General features: G+C 37.9%; 2 protein-coding genes across 3 annotated transcripts in view; both read right to left on the reverse strand.

Annotated features, from left to right (window-relative positions):
• The window catches only part of LOC130721030 (kinesin-like protein KIN-7O), a 34,954-nt gene extending 17,359 nt beyond the window's left edge, over nt 1-17,595 (reverse strand). Inside the window, exons 1-18 of one of the 2 annotated variants that reach the window (XM_057571754.1) lie at nt 17,410-17,595; nt 17,240-17,329; nt 16,900-17,018; nt 15,970-16,083; nt 15,775-15,856; nt 15,358-15,425; nt 15,182-15,256; nt 14,866-15,011; nt 14,691-14,793; nt 14,031-14,111; nt 13,648-13,716; nt 13,482-13,541; nt 13,235-13,396; nt 12,857-12,913; nt 10,579-10,818; nt 10,429-10,494; nt 6,874-7,056; nt 6,591-6,695 (exon numbers count right to left, since the gene is read on the reverse strand). In XM_057571754.1, coding sequence (XP_057427737.1) covers nt 6,591-6,695; nt 6,874-7,056; nt 10,429-10,494; nt 10,579-10,818; nt 12,857-12,913; nt 13,235-13,396; nt 13,482-13,541; nt 13,648-13,716; nt 14,031-14,111; nt 14,691-14,793; nt 14,866-15,011; nt 15,182-15,256; nt 15,358-15,425; nt 15,775-15,856; nt 15,970-16,083; nt 16,900-17,018; nt 17,240-17,329; nt 17,410-17,533 — 1,944 coding nt within the window. In that variant the 5' untranslated portion in view covers nt 17,534-17,595. Of the gene's footprint in view, nt 1-6,590; nt 6,741-6,873; nt 7,057-10,428; nt 10,495-10,578; nt 10,819-12,856; nt 12,914-13,234; nt 13,397-13,481; nt 13,542-13,647; nt 13,717-14,030; nt 14,112-14,690; nt 14,794-14,865; nt 15,012-15,181; nt 15,257-15,357; nt 15,426-15,774; nt 15,857-15,969; nt 16,084-16,899; nt 17,019-17,239; nt 17,330-17,409 lie in introns of both variants that reach the window. The other variant, XM_057571753.1, reaches the window with a different exon arrangement.
• On the reverse strand, nt 3,473-6,575 carry LOC130721031 (uncharacterized). Its single transcript, XM_057571755.1, has 2 exons — nt 3,781-6,575; nt 3,473-3,613 (listed from the first exon to the last, which is right to left on the reverse strand). Exons 1-2 carry the CDS (start codon nt 5,372-5,374, stop codon nt 3,603-3,605), a joined length of 1,605 nt encoding a protein of 534 aa, XP_057427738.1. The 5' UTR covers nt 5,375-6,575; the 3' UTR covers nt 3,473-3,602.
• Nucleotides 17,596-20,171: the final 2,576 nt, after the last annotated feature.

The following is a 20,171-nucleotide window of genomic DNA, read 5'->3' on the forward strand; positions in this document are numbered from 1 at the left end:
GTGAGTAGATGACTTATATAGAGTGCTGGTAGCTTGCTCTTCAAGCTAACTATTCAGTTATCAAATCCTAACTGAATCCTAACTAATAACAGCTGTCATTACAGCTGTATCCAGCTGTCGATATTTACATATCCCTATTCTACCCTTATACACTTATACACCCCCACAAACTGAAGGTGGTTGCACAAACTTGTGTTTGTCAAGCACATTCAGTTTGTCCCTTAGAAACTGAAACCGAGTGGGGGGTAGGGCCTTTGTAAAGATGTCAGCTTTCTGATGCTCTGAAGAGATGTGTTGAACCACAAGTTGCTTTGCCTGAACCCTTTCTCTTACAAAAAAAATGTTCATTTCCATGTGTTTAGTTCTGGAATGAAGAATGGGATTATGTGTGAGCAACACTGTACTCATGTTGTCACAGAGAATCAGAGGTGTTTGAAATGGAAGATGCAACTCAGTAAGGAGAGACTGGACCCATAAAAGTTCTGCTGTGGTGTTGGCCAAGCTCCTATATTCTGCCTCAGTGCTGGATCTTGCTACAAAAGTCTGCTTTTTAGCTGTCCAAGAGATGAGATTGGGACCAAGGAAGACACATGATCCAGATGTAGACCTCCTATCATCTGGATCAGCCCCCAAATCTGCATCACAGAATGCAACAAGAGGAAGAGGTTTGCTGAGAGAACAAGGTTGCAGAACAACCCCATGAGAGATAGTCCCTTTGAGATATCTTAAGATTCTCTTTACTGCCTTCCAGTGCTCTTCATGTGGCTGAGCTAAAAACTGACACACTTTGTTCACAGAAAAAGCAATTTCTGGCCTGGTAATTGTTGCATACTGAAGAGCCCCCACAATACTTCGATACAAGGTTGGATCAGACATGAGAGTGCCACCATGTCTTGAGAGTTTAAGACCATGCTGCATAGGAGTTGAAAAACTAGCTGCATCACTCATCCCAGCCTTGTCCAGCAGATCAGTAATGTATTTGGTTTGATTAAGCAACAAAGTGCCATTAGACAAGTGGGAAACCTGCACTCCAAGAAAGTAATCCAGCTGGCCAAGTTGCTTGAGGGCAAAAGTAGAGTGAAGTTTGTCAATAAGTTGCTGAATTTGAGGCATAGAAGCCCCTGTGATGATTATGTCATCTACATAGATGAGCATGTAAATACAACCCTGAGAAGTGTTATATGTGAACAAAGATGGGTCACATTTACTTGCAGTAAAACCAAAGTGAAGAAGAGCCTCCTTCAGCTTTTGAAACCAGGCCCTAGGAGCCTGTTTAAGTCCATAAAGAGCTTTGTGTAACTTACACACTAGAGCCTTATTCCCTTGTTCAAATCCAGGTGGCTGAGACATATACACTTCCTCTTCTAGTAAACCATTCAAAAATGCATTATTTACATCCAATTGCTGAATAGGCCATCCTTGAGAGATTGCCAATGAGAGAATGAGACGAATTGTGATGGGCTTGAGCACTGGTGAGAAGGTTTCTGAATAATCAAAACCATGAACTTGACTATAGCCCTTAGCTACCAACCTAGCCTTGTACTTGTTAACTGAACCATCCTGATTTTCCTTTATTCTGAAGATCCATTTGCAGCCCACTGGTTTTCTATGTGGTGGAAGAGGCACTAGGGACCATGTACCATTATGCATGAGAGCATCATACTCCTCTTGCATAGCCTTTGTTAGAAGTCCCACATTGGCTAGAGATAAGGCCAATCAAGTGTTTATAAGGGTTGTGCAAACCTCAACTCTTGAGCTAGCTTTTGTGGTTGAGTATAGGCCTCCCAATTTCTAATATGGTATCAGAGCCTATCCTAGATCCATTTGTTGTGTGGAGACCTCCCATATTTGGGCCACCCGTTGTTGTTCCCACGTTCCAGTCTGTTCAATCCTGGACGTGAGGGGGTGTGTTAGAAGTCCCACATTGGCTAGAGATAAGGCCAATCAAGTGTTTATAAGGGTTGTGCAAACCTCAACTCTTGAGCTAGCTTTTGTGGTTGAGTATAGGCCTCCCAATTTCTAATAGCCTTAAACCATTTCTGATCCCCCAAAGCTTGTTTAACTGATGTAGGCTCAGCCTGAGTAAGAAGAAGTGTAGGCTGGAGCCTTGGCTTGACAATACCAGATTTAGCTCTAGTTTGCATTGGATGAGTATTTGCAGGAACAATTGCAACTGATGTGGGAACAGACTCTCCACAGAGAGGAGCCTCTGAAGGTGCTGGAGAACTAGGCTGTTGTGAAGAATCTGAGGAAATAAGACTCACTGGCTGTGCAACAGTGGCTGACTGGCCTGATTGAGCACTTGCTGCTGGCTGAGAGATAGAATGCTCTTGTACAGAAGGTGCTGGAGCTTCCTGAGGTTGAAAAATAGGCACTGCAGGTGGCTGATCTGCAGGCAATCCTCTAGAAATAAGAGGAATATGAGATACTGGATTGCACAGATCATCTGAGGTACAAGGAGAGCTTGCTGTGTGAAACAGTTCCTCATAGGGAAATCTATGTTCATGAAACAATACATCCCTTGAAACATATATTCTTCCTGTAGAATCTAGGCATTTGTAACCTTTGTGACTAGATGAATAGCCAATGAACACACATTCTTTAGAATGAAGAGACAATTTATTAGAGTTATAGGGTCTAAGATAAGGAAAACAAGCTGAACCAAAGATTTTGAGGCTTTTATAATCTGGAAGTTTGCCATAAAGTTTGGAGAAGGGACTGTGTCCTTGAAGAGTAGCAGTAGGCATCCTATTTATTAGATAAGTGGCAGCTAAGAAGGCATGATCCCAATATTCAAGAGGAATTTTAGCATGGGAAAGAAGAGTAAGACCAGTCTCTACAATATGCCTATGTTTCCTTTCCACACTACCATTTTGATGGTGTGTGTGAGGACATGTTAACCTGTGAACAACTCCCAGATTTGTAAAATGAGAGATTAAGGGTTTAAACTCCCCTCCTCCATCAGTTTGAACACTTTTGAGTTTGTGACCAAACTGAAGTTCAACCATGGATTGAAAATTAAGAAAAGTAGCACATGTATCTGATTTTCTTTTCAAAGGAAAAATCCAGGTAAAGCGAGTGAATGCATCAACACAAGTAAGAAAGTAATAAAATCCACAAGATGACTCTTTGGAGGAAGGCCCCCAAAGGTCTGCAAAAACTAATTCAAAAGGAAGTAAGTGGTAGAAGACAAAGAAGAAGGCAATCTATGAGATTTTCCTAAGCAACAAGCTTTGCAAAATGAAAATATGCTTTTATTGCTGGGAATTGGTATATTATAATGAGATAAAGCAAGTTTGAGTACATCATGATGGGGATGACCCATTCTATAGTGCCACAAATCATACAAAGAAATATTGCTACTGCTACTACTATCAACAACATCAGCGTGAGTGTTGGATTGTGTAAAAGAAGACAAAGAAGGTAAACTACTACTGGTAGCAAAAACTGCTTTATTGACCCTAGGCTGTGAGACAAGAGCAGCCTGGTGATGCCGAAAGGAAAGTGCTGAAGAAGACTGGCTTGAGGACAAAGAAGCTCGAGTGAGAGGTCCATCAAAGGAGTAGAGACCATCTTCACCCACACGTCCTGTGAGAAGAAGCTCAGAGGTGTCCTGATTACGAACACAACAGTAAGTAGCATGAAAGGAAAAATACACATTGTTATCCCTAGCAAACCTACTAACAGAAACAAGATTCTTTGTAATGGAAGGAACTAACAACAGTTTATTAAGAATAAGAACAGCTTTAGGGTTAAAAATTGAGGGAAGAGAAGCTGAACCTATGGATTGAATAGGCAATCCTTGACCATTGCCCATGTAAATCTGTTCTGAGGAGCTCACTGGACTGTTATCAACAAACACAGCAGGGTTATTGGTGACATGGTGAGTAGCACCAGAGTCAGGAAACCACTGTACTGCTGCTGCAGCTGCAGTAGGAGAAGGACCCTGAGAAGGAACAGTAGCAAGCATTGCTTGTGGTGGTGCTTGAGGTGGTGCAGTAGGAGGAGTAAAACCTCTGGGAATAGCTCCTGCCTGTTGTTGTGGTCTGGCAGAAAATTGAGAGCCCCAAGTACCATGTACAGTAGGAGGTGCACACCAAGGACCAAAAGGATTGTGCATTCCAGCTCCAAGACCAGTATAGGGACCAAAACCTCCATATTGAGCATTAGGAAATCCCAGATTTCCTCCAGAGAACCCTAAATTGAGTCCAGAAAATCCCAAATTTGCTCCAGGAAACCCTAAATTCGTGTAGGGACCAAAACCCCCAAATTGAGCATTAGGAAACCCTAAATTCCCAAATTGAGCTCCAGAAAACCCTAAATTGGGTGCAGTAGTCGAATTTCCAAAATTGGATTGACCAATAGCACCATTCGAACCATTCGATGCTGTCGCAGGCTTCGACCAGCAAGAACTAACATCATGACCAAACTTGTGACAAAACGTACACTGGAGAGTGCTGCGACCTCTCCCGCGACCGCGTCCACGGCCATAGCTACCTCCATAGTTGCCATTGATGCTTCCTCCATTGTCGCGATCGTGCTCATCACTCTGCACCGCAGATTGTGACGCTGAAGGTGGTTGCCACGGAGACGATGGAGAAGGATTGGCCACCGGTGGTGGTTGCGACACTGGTGCAGGAATCTGAGAAGGAACTTGGGTAAGAAAAACAGATGCAGTGGAATCTGCATGCTGCTTCTTCTTCATGCGCTCAAAGCGTGCTTCATGAGCAATCACCATGGCCTCAACTTCAGAGATGGTGAAAAAGGTGTCACGACTGTAAATCACAGTCATCAACGCACTATACTCATCTGGAAGTCCATCAAAGATGGCTTCAAGATGATCACGAAACAGAACTGGCTCACCAATCGAAGTCAGTGTATTGACAATAGTCTTGATTCGCTTGAGATACTCTGTAGCAGTCTTTGTTCCTTTTGTGATTGTCTTCAATTCAGAGCGCAGTTGAGTAGATTGAGCCTTGGAATGTGCGTTGAAGAAAGTATGAATTTCCTCCCAGATCTGCCATGAATGTCGACACTGAACCACTGTAGGAAGAAGAGAAGCAGATAGTGTTGAGAGCAACCAAGTAAACAAAGTAGAATCTTGTTGCTCCCATTCAGAGTATGCTGAATTCACTGTTTCTGTCAATCGATCTTCCTCAGTCAAGAACTGTTCTGGAATTTGCAGTGGATCTTGAATGAATTTCTGCAATTTGTGAGCCCTAATCACTCCTTCAACCAGTTGTTTCCAGGAGTAGAAATTCGTGTCATCAAGCTTGATGACAGCATGAGTCAAAGCTTTCTCATGCAAAGAAGAAGATGAGGGAAGCGTAGAAGAAGAAGATGAGGGAAGCGTTGAAGATGAAGCTTCTGCCATTGAACCTAAGCTCTAGATACCATGATAGAACCAGAGAAAACGAGAAAAGGAGAGAGAGAGAAGAGAGAGAAACTGTAACAGAATCTGAAACTGAATTTCTATTTTCATTATGCTGAATATTACAATAGTGAGTAGATGACTTATATAGAGTGCTGGTAGCTTGCTCTTCAAGCTAACTATTCAGTTATCAAATCCTAACTGAATCCTAACTAATAACAGCTGTCATTACAGCTGTATCCAGCTGTCGATATTTACATATCCCTATTCTACCCTTATACACTTATAGCAGTAATTGATAAAATATACAACTTGTAAATCACAAATTCAGGATGTCCCCATCTAGAATCACTTGTTCATATTAGGTCCAATGTGTAGAATTTAAGTTACATTCACATCACCACAAAACCTTAAGGCACTTAAGGCAATGGGTGTGTTTGTTCTTTAACTTATATACTATTGTACACTTGTTTATTCTCCCCCTTCAAGTGGGACTCCATTTTTTTCCTTCCTTCTTGTCTGGGCTTGAACTCATTTGTTTGAGTCTCAGAGGCCTTACGACCTGCTTCTTGCCTAAGCTTATACTCAAGCAGAACGTCATCAGGTGTTACACTTTTGTTCCATTGTCCGAGTCTCAGAGGCCTTACGACTTGCTTCTTGCCTAGGCTTGTACTCAAGGAACGTCATCGAGTGTTAGACTTATGATCCTTTGTTTGAGTCTCAGAGGTCGTACGACTTGCTTTGTCTAGGCTTGTACTCAAGCGGAACATAAATCGTTAGACATCTGCTCCTTGCCGAAGTTTCAGAGGCCTATATGACTTCGCTTTTTTTTCCTTAGTTTTATTTTCCGGATTTTTTTTTCTTTTTCAGATTTTTTTTTTTCCCGATTGTTTGTTTTTTTGAATCAGGAGACGTTATGGATACGCAGCTCTAATAACATGTTAAAATTTAAGGCACTGAAGCCAATGGGTGTGTGTGTCCTCTAACTTATATACTATTGTGCACTTGTTTATTTATACCATGTCGGACTTCTTAGGGGACAACTTGTGTTACTCTAATACAATGCAATAAAAAAATTAGTCATTATAACTTCCTCAAACAATTCAACCAGAGCAAGCGTAAGCATAGCTGATGAATAAAAAATAATCAAATGGTTAGCAATTTTTAATCTGATTAGAAGGCATAGTCAAAAAATATTGTTTGTTTAAACACTGATTACCTCGTCAAATCTCTCCCTGGCACATATGTTCTGCTCAGTTGCCAGATCAACAACGTTATCCAGGTTTTCTTGGCTCGATAGCTTTTCGTTTTCCAAAACCTTAATCTTCAAATACAACGAAAGAAATTTAAGCAAGACACAGCTGGGAGCCTAGCAGTCACAAAATATATAAATACATTTTAATGCTGCACAAAGCGTGAAATGGTTACAAAAATCTATAACCAGAGAAACTTTTGAAACTAAAGCAATAGCAGAAACAGTTCATCATCGAAAGAAACAAAACCTGTTCTTGCAGTCTCTTGATGACAAGAATAGCCTCAGACTCTCTAAAACTCACATTTTTATCCCCATTCAAGTTAACATTACTGGCCCAATTTAAACCGTCGATAGATTCTGTAGAATGAAGATAATTTGCCTCAATTAGCTGTTTTCTCAATGATTCAGTCTGTATCTCATTCATGGTTATCTGCAGTATGAAAAACATGAGCATGTTTAGGGTCTAGAAGCTTCTGGCTTCCAGGAAAGAATCAGCAATTTAAAAAACTTGAAACTAGAAGTATTTGAACAATTGATGTGTATTCACATGATTCAAAACTAAAATATTTTAAGACAAGGTTTCCTAGTCAACTATAACAAGAAAATCTGATCCCAACCTGTCATAACAGAACATTATATCATAAGAGTACAATGAATATAATACTAATCTATCAAAAATTCAAAATAAAACAATATAAATAACAAAAAAATATATCTCAACACCCCCTCAAGCTAGAGCATGTAGATCTTATGCATCCATCTCGGAACATATGTAGGATATGAATGAGGATATCCTCGAACCCCTTAATGATTTAGTAATGACATCAACAACCTTATTCTTGGACCAAACACAAGAAGGTTTCACGATGCTAGAAAGGATTTTCTCAATGATAAAATGTCAATAAACTTTTATACACTTTATTCTCTCATGAAAGACCGGATTGCAGGATAGATTCTCTTGAATGAAATATTCTGATTAATTATTCTATGAAGCTGAGTACATATATATACAAGAGTAATCCCATAAGTTTAGGGATAGCAATCACCTAAATAAAGAAAAGATCTATCCTAATTAATGATAAAATATACCAAATATAAAACGCTCCCCCTCAAATTGGAGCATATAAATTGTATGCATCCAGCTTGTCACATATATATTTTATCCTGGGACCCCATAAAGACTTGGTAAAAATATCAGCCAGCTGATCTTGGGAGAAAACAAAAGAAGTCTTGATTTTTTTTTATAGGCAAATGTTAGTTGTTAGGAATGTTAGTAAATTAGTCCCTCCTCCGGGTACAAACCCGGGACCCTTCACCCTTCATCTCACCCAACCCTTATGTCCCTAGCTCTTACCACTTAAGCTATCCTTCGGGGACACAGAAGAAGTCTTGATAGTACCACAAAGAATCTTCTCCCTAATAAAATGACAATCAACTTCTATATGTTTTGTTTGTTCATGAAAAACCGTATTAGAAGAAAGATACAAAGCTGACTGATTGTCACATTCGAAGTCCATAGTGTTAGAGCTCCACATTGGCTAGAGATGTGGCCAATCAAATGCTTATAAAGGGTAGAGAAACCCTCAACTCTTGAGCTAGCTTTTGGGTTGAGTTAGGCATAGGACTAATCCCACAAAACTTCAACTCCTCAAGTAAGTGCTTCAACCACAAGAGCTCACATGTAACATGAGCCATAGCACGACACTCAGCTTCAGTGCTTGATCTAGCAACAATACTTTGCTTCTTACTCTTATAGGAGATGAGATTCCACCTATAAAAACACAATAACCAGAGGTGGATCTCCTATCACCTGCATCACCTGCTCAATCCGCATCTGAATATCCAATAATACTAATATGGCCTCTATCAGTATAAACAAGTCCTATTCCCGAATACCCTTTTATGTATCAAAGGATCCGAACAACAGCCTGCCAATGAATCTCACAAGGAGAGTTTAAAAACTGACTGACAACACTAACAGAGAATAATTCAACTTTACTACTAACCTCCTACATCTTCCTGGATCAGAATAAGGCTCCCCCGGGTTCAGCATAAGCTTCACATTAGGGTCCATAGAAGTATCCACAAGCTTGTAGTCAAGAAGGCTCGTATCTTCCAAAATATCAAGCGCATACTTTTTTTGACAAATAGCAATGCCAGACTTTGAATGAGCTATCTCAATTCCAAGAAAGTAACGAAAATACCCAAGATCCTTAGTCTGAAAATGCTGAAACAAGTGTTTCTTAAGACACATTTGACAGCCCGAAAAGACATCTTATCACTACCTGGTGAAAGATCATGAACAAAGCAAGTACAACCAAAGACACGGGGAGGAACACAAAATGAAGATTCATTAGGATACAACATGGAATGAGGAATCTGATTACCCAAAACAGACGATGGCATCTGATTTATTAAATATTTAGCAGTCAAAACAGCTTCACCCCAAAACTTTGAAGGTGCATCAACATTGATCAATAAAGTACGAGCAGTATCTACAATATGTCTATGTTTTCTCTCAGCTACCCCATTTTGTTGGGGTGTATGTGGACAACTCGACTGATGTATAATGCCATGAGACTTCATAAAGGAATTAAAATCAGCGTAGTACACCGGCACAACGCCATGACGGTTAGATGGGTTGTGAGAGAGTCTAGAAACCCTATGTCACAATGAAGAGACGGAGATAAAACACCCAAAATCCTTTAAAAATGAAGCTGGAGTCACAGATCCAGTTTATCTCAGATCTGAAAACCGTGAAACAAGGAGAGGAGGGTGAGTCGGGGTCAACACCGAAGAGAGTGAAACAAAAGAACAACGGAGGAAAAACACCAAGAGTAAGATACAAAGTGTAGTCGCAAGATGAAGTGTAGAATCAGAATATCGAGCCATGGCTATAGCTACTTGTGAACTTATATGACTCAAGCAATTGCTTCAAGATCTGAGATTTGGGGATGTTTCACAGATGACACTTATTTGTGACAACCAGGCAGCCTTACACATTGACTCAAATCCAGTGTTCCATGAGAAGACTAAACACATTGAGATTGATTGCACTTTTATCAAAGAAAAGATTTTATGTAGAGATATCAGCACTAGATTTGTCAATTCAAATGATTTGTTAGCTGATATTTTTAGTAAGTCTTTTGAGTGGTCCTTGAGTAATTATATTTGTAACAAGCTTGGTGCATATGACATATATACTCCAGCTTGAGGGGGTGTTAGATACCTTGTATAATAGTCATTAGGTAGCATAATCATGGTATATTATTACAATTTGGGTTAGGCCCAAGGTGAAGATATCCTATCCTATATATAAGGGCTATCTTGATTCTTGGCCTCATCTCTACTCAAAGTGGGACTTCTCAACACACACCCCTCAAGCCCAGGGTTGGACGTCTGGAGCGTGGGATTTGCAGGAACAAACATCTGCTAGTGGCCCACATATAGGTGGTCTCCAATAAACTATCTATAAGATAGGCTCCAATATCATATTAGAATTTGGGTTAGGCATAACCCCAAATTGTTTATCCCAGATATAAGGGCTATCTTGGTCATATCTCTAGTCCATGTGGGACTTCTCATAAATAGGGTAACAATGATATTGTATATTTATTGCTCCTATTATATATAATAGACTCTACTGTGTGGTTGAGACACACGGTTTCAGTCCAATGCTCTTGTCTTCCTCACATTCAACAATTTCCTACTCCACTATAACAATAAAGTCTTATGCAATAAATTATGATCCTAATCCACCATAAATAAATAATATATTTAAACAAAAAAAAAAGTAAAAAACCTGAGTTTCGAATTTTATAAGTAAATTCTCATATTCTTCCTGCAATTCAAGATATTTGTTGTCTTCCTGCAACATTTGCAAGATATTAGAATACAAAGCATAAGGACTTGCAGAGAAGGAAATATGAAGAATCCACAAGATATGACAAACCATAGATAAGCTTCTCTTCTGCGATGGAGCCCTTTTCCTATTCGTTACATGTAATAAAGCACAAGGGTTTGGTAGACTGCAGTTCTCATTTGTATCACCTGTATTATTATCTTCTTGCTTAAAGGAATTATCCACATAAACATCATTTACAAGTTCCTGGAAAGGAAGAAGCGGTCCCATGTCTCGCTTAGGTCTCATGAGTTTCACAGTAGAAGCATTTGATTGGATGCTAGAGTGTACCTGTAGGGTAGAAGACAATTGAACTAGTATTACACATATAAGATAAAAGCATAAGATAACTACCATAGTCTAAAATAAATGTCATAATATGTTGAGTTGAGTGGAAAATAATAGAGGTACTTTATTTGGTTGAAAGAGGGAAAAGAGAGGCATATGTTAAATTCCATGTCTACAACAGAGATTATGTAAATAGAAATAAATACAAACATTTATAGTCACCCTAACAACAGTAATTACATGATACTATGTAGCTGTACAACATATGATTCCCTATTAATATTATTTCTAAAACTCCACTTTAAACAAGAGGATATGCAACAAGCTTGATATGTATGAACTTATCTGAGGACTTCCAGAAGACTCGGTGAAAACACTTACCAATTAATGATTTGAAGTCACAAAGCAAATTTTAATGTCTAAAAATAAAACCTCTGATAAAATAGCAATCTACCTCAATGTGCTTAGCCCTCTCGTGAAATGCTAAAGTAATTGTTTAAGCCAAATGAGGTCATAGATAATAGATGCATAATTAATATTTTTTTGTTACACTTAACCTTGTAACAATAATTTGTTTGCTACTTCTTCAGGAGATGAGATTACCACTAATGAATATACAATGCTTAAAAGTGGATCTCATGTCAAAGCTTGTTCAATTAACATCTGAATATACCACAATTCGAGCATGGTTCAAGTTTTCAATTATTAGTCTTTTTCTTGCAGCTCCTTTAATACATTTCAAGATGTGAATTACGGCTGAAAGCATCCAGGCAAGGGTGATGATATACGTTGGGCCAGAGTGTAGGAAAAACACTCTCCAGCCACTTGCTGAGCAAATGGGCTGAGCCCAAACCAGCAGAGAGAATGGAAAGAGTGCAAAGGAAAATTCAGCTTATGGGATGAATGAAGAGGAAACAAACAGCAGTAAAAGGGTCAATGAGATGGTAGGTGTAGTGGAACACAGAAGACGAAGGGAGGCAGAAAACTAATCACGGAATGATAACAAGGAAGACATCCAGTCTGCTGCGGCGGTCTGCAACTGAAGAAAGCAATGGAAGGAAGACAGTGGCCATGGATGGAAACATTCACGATGGTGGAGACATGGTGCCTTTGCTAACGTGACACGACAAAGACAAAGTGCTCTTGCAAAGCAGGGATGACAGTGAAAGGAGCAGTGAAATATGATAGATATAGGCCTCTGGTTACAGAAGTTTATCATAGGAGAAATTAGAGGAGAAATGATTGTGGGCCTGAGTTTGTGGGACAGGAAGCCCAAAGTTAGTTAGGGGAGTCTGTTATTCAGTAAGTCATTGTAATAGTAGTCAGTTGTTAGTCTTCCTATAGTTAAGAGATTCAGTAAGTCATTGTAATAGTAGTCAGTTGTTAGTTATTCAGTAAGTCATTGTAATAGTTAAGAGATTCACTCTTGAATTGGGTCAAATTGTGGAGAGACTTGCCTCTCAAATGCTAGAGTTGTAATCACCATTTCAATCTTCAATCCCTATCTCTATCTCATCCATTTCTATCATAATGAAGTGAAAGGAGAGGTGGAATGAAGACTCAATTGAGGTAATGATGGGTTGACCTGAACATGGGAATAGAGAAATATGTATTTCAGGATGGTTGCGTGGTGATGTAGTGGTGTGTGGTTGATGATGATTGAGCCGTGGTGACTCTGAACCAAATGTAGAGCCAAAGAACTCCCTTGTTTTCAAAAATCTTCTTCCCACCAACATGTTTTTAGTTCAAAAACTGATCCTAAACAATTTTTTCAAAATGTTTAAAAATTTTAAAATAGGAAGAGAAATCAAACAAGGCTTGTATCTCTTGCTACATGATATTGTACGGTAAAAATCTATATACTTTGCCTCCCTAAGGGATAGTACAAGTTCATGTTTTTTGCCCCAATAAATAATATATGATTTGATTGCAACAATAAGCATAATTAAATTGGCAACATTGCAGACACCAAATCATAATTCATATAAAGAAAGACCCATCCAAACTAATATGAACTATTGGCAAGAAGGTAACAAGTTACATCTCTTAGATGCTCCCCCAAAAGATTTCCTGGACACCATGTACCTCGCCTCTTCTCCTGCAGAGCAAGCATGAAAACTTAATCAACCAGTTTAAGTTTGAGAGAAAGTGAAAGGAAGCTTCCATATATTAGGACATCCATAAGTTACATATCTCAAACTAACTCTACCTAGTCAGTTTAGAGGTCTTTCCAAAAACTCAATCTGAGATACATATACTCTATAATGAGCCTAAAACAAGTCAGCTACTCAATAGAATCTAAGATGTTTTATTAGTGGGATGTATCCCAAACAAAACATAGTTTGATTTAATGATCAGTGGAAGGAAAGTAAAGAAAAAAATGCATCCCACTCAAAAAAGTACAGTTGATCAAAAATACCTTTTTAATATGTTCACGACTCTCATCCCTATTTGATAACAAAACCATTGAACTCAAATTTTCAATTTTCTTGGCTTGCTCCTTTACTCTCTTTTCCCATTCAGCTTGAGTTTTCTTTTCCTCCTCTAACTCCAAAGCTATGCGCTCCCTTTCCAGTTCGGTCTGGCAAGAAAAGCAGTGTAAGTTTGTGACATATAGAATACAAAACAATTTTTTTATAATTAAACAAGAAAGAAAAATCATAGACCTGTAATAATGTATTTCGAAGGTTTAGAATCTCCTCTTCCAAATGCTCTGAATGCGAACCCTAAAGAAAATACCGAATATAATTATAGCAACACTTGATAAAACAAAAAAAATGTTAATCAAATACAAATAACAAGACAAAAATAGCAACAGAAAACTGGATCAACCATTAATTTGGCACGAAGTTCTTCAATCTCTCTCTTTTGGCGCTTTAGTAATGCAGCATCTGTCAAAATCTGGAGCAGAAACAAAGCAAAACCAGATCATAAATTATGACAAAAAACACAACTGGACTAGAAGCGTAGATAGTAAGTACATCTTTGCATCAATAATTGAACATGCCCACAAGAAATGATGCAATGAAATACTCTTTTCTTGAAGAATAAGTTCATTAAAAAGAAGATAATGAATGATCAGGGAGCACAAAATACCCAACAAACAGAAAACTACATTTAAATGTCATGCGATACCAAAATAATAATAATAATAATAAATAAATCACAATCGAAATAAAAGAGCTCTCCAAATATGAGAAACGTTTAGAAGAAACCTCATTGACTGTAGCACAGTTTGTGACACGTAAAGCTCTGCTTGCAAATTGGAGGCTACTTTTAGTTTCATCTGTATGTATCTGCCACATGACAAAAATGTGGAAATAACTAGATGGCAAGAATATTAAAGGACAAAACTGAGATAGACTGTGCATTGAAAGAATTGATCTTGAGTGAATAATGATAGCTAGGAAGCTTCATGATTAGATGATATCACGTGATATATAAAACAACTGGAAATGATGTATGCCCAAGCCAGTGAAGCAACCCACAACTGATACAACTGAAATGTACAGAATGGGGATAATTTTAAAACTGAAAATGGTTGGAATTAGCAATATTTTTTATTGAAAAGGTTAAGGTAACTGTAAATCTTTTTAACGCACAGGAAACTCCTTTATATGGCAAGCATTTTAGATTCTATTTTTGGACAATAGAAATTTGAGGACTGTGAAATCCATGTCAACTGTGCAGGAAAGAAATAAATTTACATTCGTCTGTTATTGCAAATGGTAGAGAAACAAGACGTCCGCTAGCGCTTTGCTTTATATTAAATAATTATAAAAAACAGTTTACAGAGGATAGAAAGAGAGTTAAAATAAGGATTTATGGCACAATTGTGTGAATGAAGAATAAAACACAATGCATGGATATCTTACCTGTGCAAGTGTGATATTGCATATTATAGCTGTGTTAGCATTTCCCCCTAATGCAGGTTGCAAAATTCGTGTAAGCTTGCTATCTCGATAAGGAACATGACCGCTGCATAAAATGATTGATTGTTTTTTATTTGGTGCATTGAAACATGAAAAGCTAAATATCATTTAAACTTACCCTTGACTCTCCGCACCTTCACTCAATTTTTTAATCACAGTTCCCAAAGTCATTAAGCTTTTGTTTATGTGCGAACCCTCTTTCAGTCGGACACCTTCAGCTCCAGTTTTTGCAGCACGCTCTGAACCAGCAAGATCCACTAAATTCTAGAAATAAGATCATTACAAATATGAAAATTTACACAGAAATATTCAGTTAAACAACAGAAGGAGAGAGGAAGACACATGGGTAATGTATTTGAATGACCAAATGCCACATGGAAAGAGTAAAAAACTTTTCCAATGAGAAAGATAAATTGTTAGTTGTAGTGACATACCAACACTGATACACGAACAGCATCACATGTGCTGCCATTGCTATCATCTTCACTTCTATCCCTACTCTCAATAATCTATTAAACACAATATATTAATGGGTGGAAGGGCCAAGGGGCAAGCATAAGCATTTGAAAAAACAAAAAAAAGAGGTGAAATATGAACAAACACTGATTACCATGCGGAAAATAGTATGAGACCTACTACTGTACAAATTCATATTTGTCTCTCCAATATGTCTATGAGCTGAAACAAAGGCAAATAACGTAGGAAAAAATTAGTTGCACTTGAAATACCAAGTTAGTCGCATATACAATGACACATGCATGCAGTTCAGAATGTTCGGGAGACCGTGATAAATTGCCTGAGAGATACTTCATCAATACAAATATACTGCATGGATAGCCAGAAGTATCCTAAATCACACAGAAAACTTGCAAAGAAAGGAACTATTGTAATCAAATTGAACTGAACTGAGGCTCATTTTCATTTCAATAAGTTTACCTCCAGATATATGTGAAAGGAAATTTAAGCCGTAAAAGAAACTGACAAAAATTTATAAAAAGTAAAACATGAGAAAAAAGAAAAAATATACATTCTCCAAACTCCATGAGATCAAGGACTTGCTCATGAGAGGCAACAATTTCTTCTCGCAGCCCCGCAACATAGATTCCTCGCTGTGATTTCAAAGAAAAATGATATAAAATATTAAGGGTTACAGATTTAATACTAGAGATGAGTAAACTTCACCAAGAAGAAAAGAAAAGAAATTATCACGTTTAAAAATAACCTCTAGATTTTCATGAATCTGCAGTTTTCGATGTTCAGGAGCCAATAAGTCATTTATCTCTTCATTATAAATCTCCATGTATGACATTCTAAGAAGAAACTCCCGATCCACGTCCTAAATAAAAAAAATAAAAAGTAGTATGATATATACATATTATGAAAATCAATATCTGATATATTAACAAACTATGTAATATCAAAGAGAGACACTTCAAATTTGATAAAATTTAACAATACCACCATAATCGAAATGCTTAGAAGAACAGACTTCAAGATCATTTCTGGATGCCCAAAGCACGAAGCCTTATTAAGAAACTCAGTTATACGCTACCCAATTACAACTAATACAAGATATCCCACCTATTTACAAGATATCTAACACTCCCCCTCACGCTGGAGCATATAAATTATATATACCAATTCTACGACATCTCAAAGACTTAGTAAGTAAAGACATTTGTCAAATGATCATTTGAGTAGAGAAAGTTGTGGGTTTCAAGTTTCAACTACACAGTGGAGTGTATTGTATATAATATTATTGTTTCTCTACTTAACATGATTACACTACCTAATTAAAATTAATACAAGATATCCTACCTATTTGCAAGATATCTAACACTGCTCACTAACAGTTACAAGCCCAGGTACATTCGCAACAACTCCGATATCTTTAATTACAAGGAGGTGCCCAGCCTCTTTGACTATTAATAACCTTGTAAAATACCACTCACTTAACAATGTCCACGTTTGGCCTCTCTATTAAACATAAACATTTTAAGTTTCACAATGACCTTGTAAAATAGCACTCTTTTGACAAAGAGTTCACAGCATATTAAAACCATTCACGCATGATAGTAAAGAGCTTCTATCAGTAGAGAAAAATGCAAAATTAACAACAGAGGGCGGTGGGCATGGGGTGGTTGGTACTTACCTGTTGAATAATTTGAAACAAATCACGCACAGCGCGAGGAATAACTCCAGGATCAGCTTTGGAGCCTCGCATGGTATGAGTCTTGCCACTATTTGTTTGTCCGTAAGCGAAAACAGTACCTTCAGGTCACAATCCCCAAGTTAATTAATAGCACCAGAACCCCCGAGGGTTAGCTCAAGTGGTAAGAGCTAGGGGACATGAGGGTTGGGTCAGGGTTCAAACCCTGGTGAAGGAACTAATTTACTAACATTACTAACAACTACATTTGTCTATCAAAAAAAGTTAATAGCACAACGAAAAAAAACCAAATAGGGATGGATGGATGGATGCAATTGCAAACCGTTGAATCCACGAACTGCGGCCTCGACAATGTGTTTGGTGCGAGCATGATAGACTTGGGAGGTCTCACAATTGTCACTGAATATTTGATCTGCGGAGGAGGAGGAGGAGCATGAGTTGAATTTCGAAGTTGGAAAAAATGAGAATGGAAATGAAAGGAGAGTAGAATACCGAATTCGAACTTGGAGGAGTGGTTGGGAAGGTAGATGGAGTTGCCGGAGATCCTCCAGAGGCTTGTTTTGGCGTCCTCCGGAGATAGAGGCCTTGCGCGCACGGTGACGTGAATCCTCTCCATCAGAAAGTGAAAATTGGGCAGTGCCAAGCACAGAGGGTTTTGGCGGATTCAATTGGTTTAAGTTTTTGACGGGAAAATTCATCTCCACTTTTTTAATTTTATAGTTCAAATGTTTTTTTTTATTCACCAAAAAAATATCATTCAATCAAATATAATACACATGGGTTTGGATTAAATCAATTTTTCAATTTAATTTATTTAAAAAATAATAAAATATATATCATATTTAAGTATCAAATATATTATCATAAACCTTTTAAAATATAATGATATTAGTTTTAAAAATTGCGACTGGATTTGTTTGTTCATACATTTTTACTCAAATAATTATTTATAAATATATTTATGTAAAAAGGTACATGTTCTCCCAACGAACTCTTGCATATTTTGACGCAGAATGGCGGAATCAGAGGTGTGTATTCTTTGTAATGTTCATCCAGAGACAGCATTGCATTGCCTCATAGATTGCGCTTTGGCTCGAGGTATCTCGCAGCGTGCGGGTTTCGATGTGAATGTAGCTCTCTTTCGTGAGGATAATTTGTGGAATTGGATGAAAGGCATGCTGGTAGACGCGAGCCCAACTGCAATGGCTACCTTGTGGTTGTCGAGGTTATTATTATCTGAGTTAATCTATGTGTAAGTTGATGATATATGAGTTGAGTTATGTTGCTAGTTATTTACCATGACAGGTAATTAAATTTGAACAGCATGATTTTCTCTTTTATACATGGTAATTGCATGGAGTTAACCCTTTCTATTTGCTACTTGTTGTTTGGGCGCTTAACGCTATTAGGCGATGGAGAATCTTCGATGGAGCTTGACCTTCGTACGAGTCGGAGAGGAGAACTTGAAGAACTGTGGAAGACTTGAAGAATATAGTCGGGTGTAGAGTTAGAGCCTTGAGTTAGAGAGCTAACCATTATTGGTTTAAGCTTGCATAACGGGTTTAGAAATTTATATTTGAGGTTTCGGGTACTCGCCTTGTTCAAGGCTTGATGTAAATCCCTTTGTAGTTGGGAGTATGCATGACATGTTTTGGAAATACATTTGAAAAGAAAAAAATATACTTGTGCTTATACATTCTTTTGGAAAATATTGCATATTTACTTTAATAGGTTACTAAAGTGACACCTGAAATTCGGGGCGTTACATTGTGGTATCAGAGCTTTGGTTGAGAAACCAGAGCTTGTTGGGGAATAGGTCTTCTGTTCTAGGTTGTTTGAACTCTGTAATTGATCGGCTGGGTGTTGAGCGATTGACAGAGTGTTACCATATAGATTATATGATTAATTGTTTATTTTGTCTACTAGTTGTTTCTTGTTGTTATTGTTTTCTTGAACACTAACCCCTTAACTTCTGACTAGATGGTTAGTACCCCCACCGAAATATTAACTGTACTTGTTGTTTGCTTGCTTTGTTATACGTTATTCTAGGTAGAGACTATATGTTGTTGAACAGGGAAAGAAGTATGCATTAGGCACATTCCTTTGACTGTTGTGTGCATTCTAATTAGGACAATGATATAGGGTTTAGAGCAGTTTCTAAGCCTTGAAACTTGTTTTGGTGCAGATATGTTAGTAAGGAAGATAGAAGCTTAGAATGAAACATAATGGAGTGTTGTTTGAGTTCCAGGAATTAAGGTTGTACTTCTTCTAGATGAAGTTGTTAGAGATTGAGTAGATTGAGAGATGATCTTAGTTTAGATGTGACTACTTGATGAGATAGACTCATTGGCCTTACTAGTGGGTTTTTTCTGAATTTTCATCCGCAAGATATTGAGCCTGATCAACTTAATATTGAGGGGTTGATATTCGGAATCACAGCTGGCATGGACTATGATAGGAGGATTGATTGGATTGGATCGATGATTAGTCGGGTTGATAGATGGGTTTATGTTAAATGTTTGAATCTCCTTGCGGATAAGTTGTAGTTTTAAGAAATAGTCTTTCACTTGAGGAGTGTGAGAGAGAGAAAGGACAATAGAGGTCCAAACTTATTAAAGGTGTAGACTTTAAGTCTGAGAATTCTTGTCCTAAGTGGGTAAAACCTGGAGACTGTCATATTTTGGGTAGGAAACAAAGGATTTGATTGACATAGGAGTGATAAGGATAAGGACGGAAAGTTCTAGCATTGAGTTGCAGATTGGAGGTTGTTATATGTGGGAGAGTCACCTAGAACCTAAGGGTAAACGAGACTTTGAGGATAGCTTAGCAAATGTTATGTGAGGGAATGACACTTCCGAGTTCCTCTGACATCAAGTTTCGAGGACGAAACTTTCTTTTTGGGGGGTAGTATTGTAAGACCCAAGATTTTAGAATTAAATAAATAATTAATTTTCAACTCACACATAGGATTATGTGTAAGCGTGAGAGGAACTTGACTTTCGTTTAATGTTTGGATTAGTATTATGAAGAAGAAAACGTTAGTAAACGACTAATTTACACTTAAAGACACGATGGAAACTAATTCCAAAAATCTTCAGAGAAGTGTTAGAACTTCTCTTAATCCTTCCATGTTAAGCGTTTCGATACGAAACCCTGGAATGTACGAACGTCCGATTCTAATTCTCGGAGGTTTGCCGAAACTGAATCCCTGGTTTTTCTAGAGCTATTAAATTAACCTACGATGAAGAATTTTC

The sequence above is a fragment of the Lotus japonicus genome, chromosome 5 (genome assembly GCF_012489685.1).
Source record: "Lotus japonicus ecotype B-129 chromosome 5, LjGifu_v1.2".
In the NCBI taxonomy this organism is placed as follows: Eukaryota; Viridiplantae; Streptophyta; class Magnoliopsida; order Fabales; family Fabaceae; genus Lotus; species Lotus japonicus.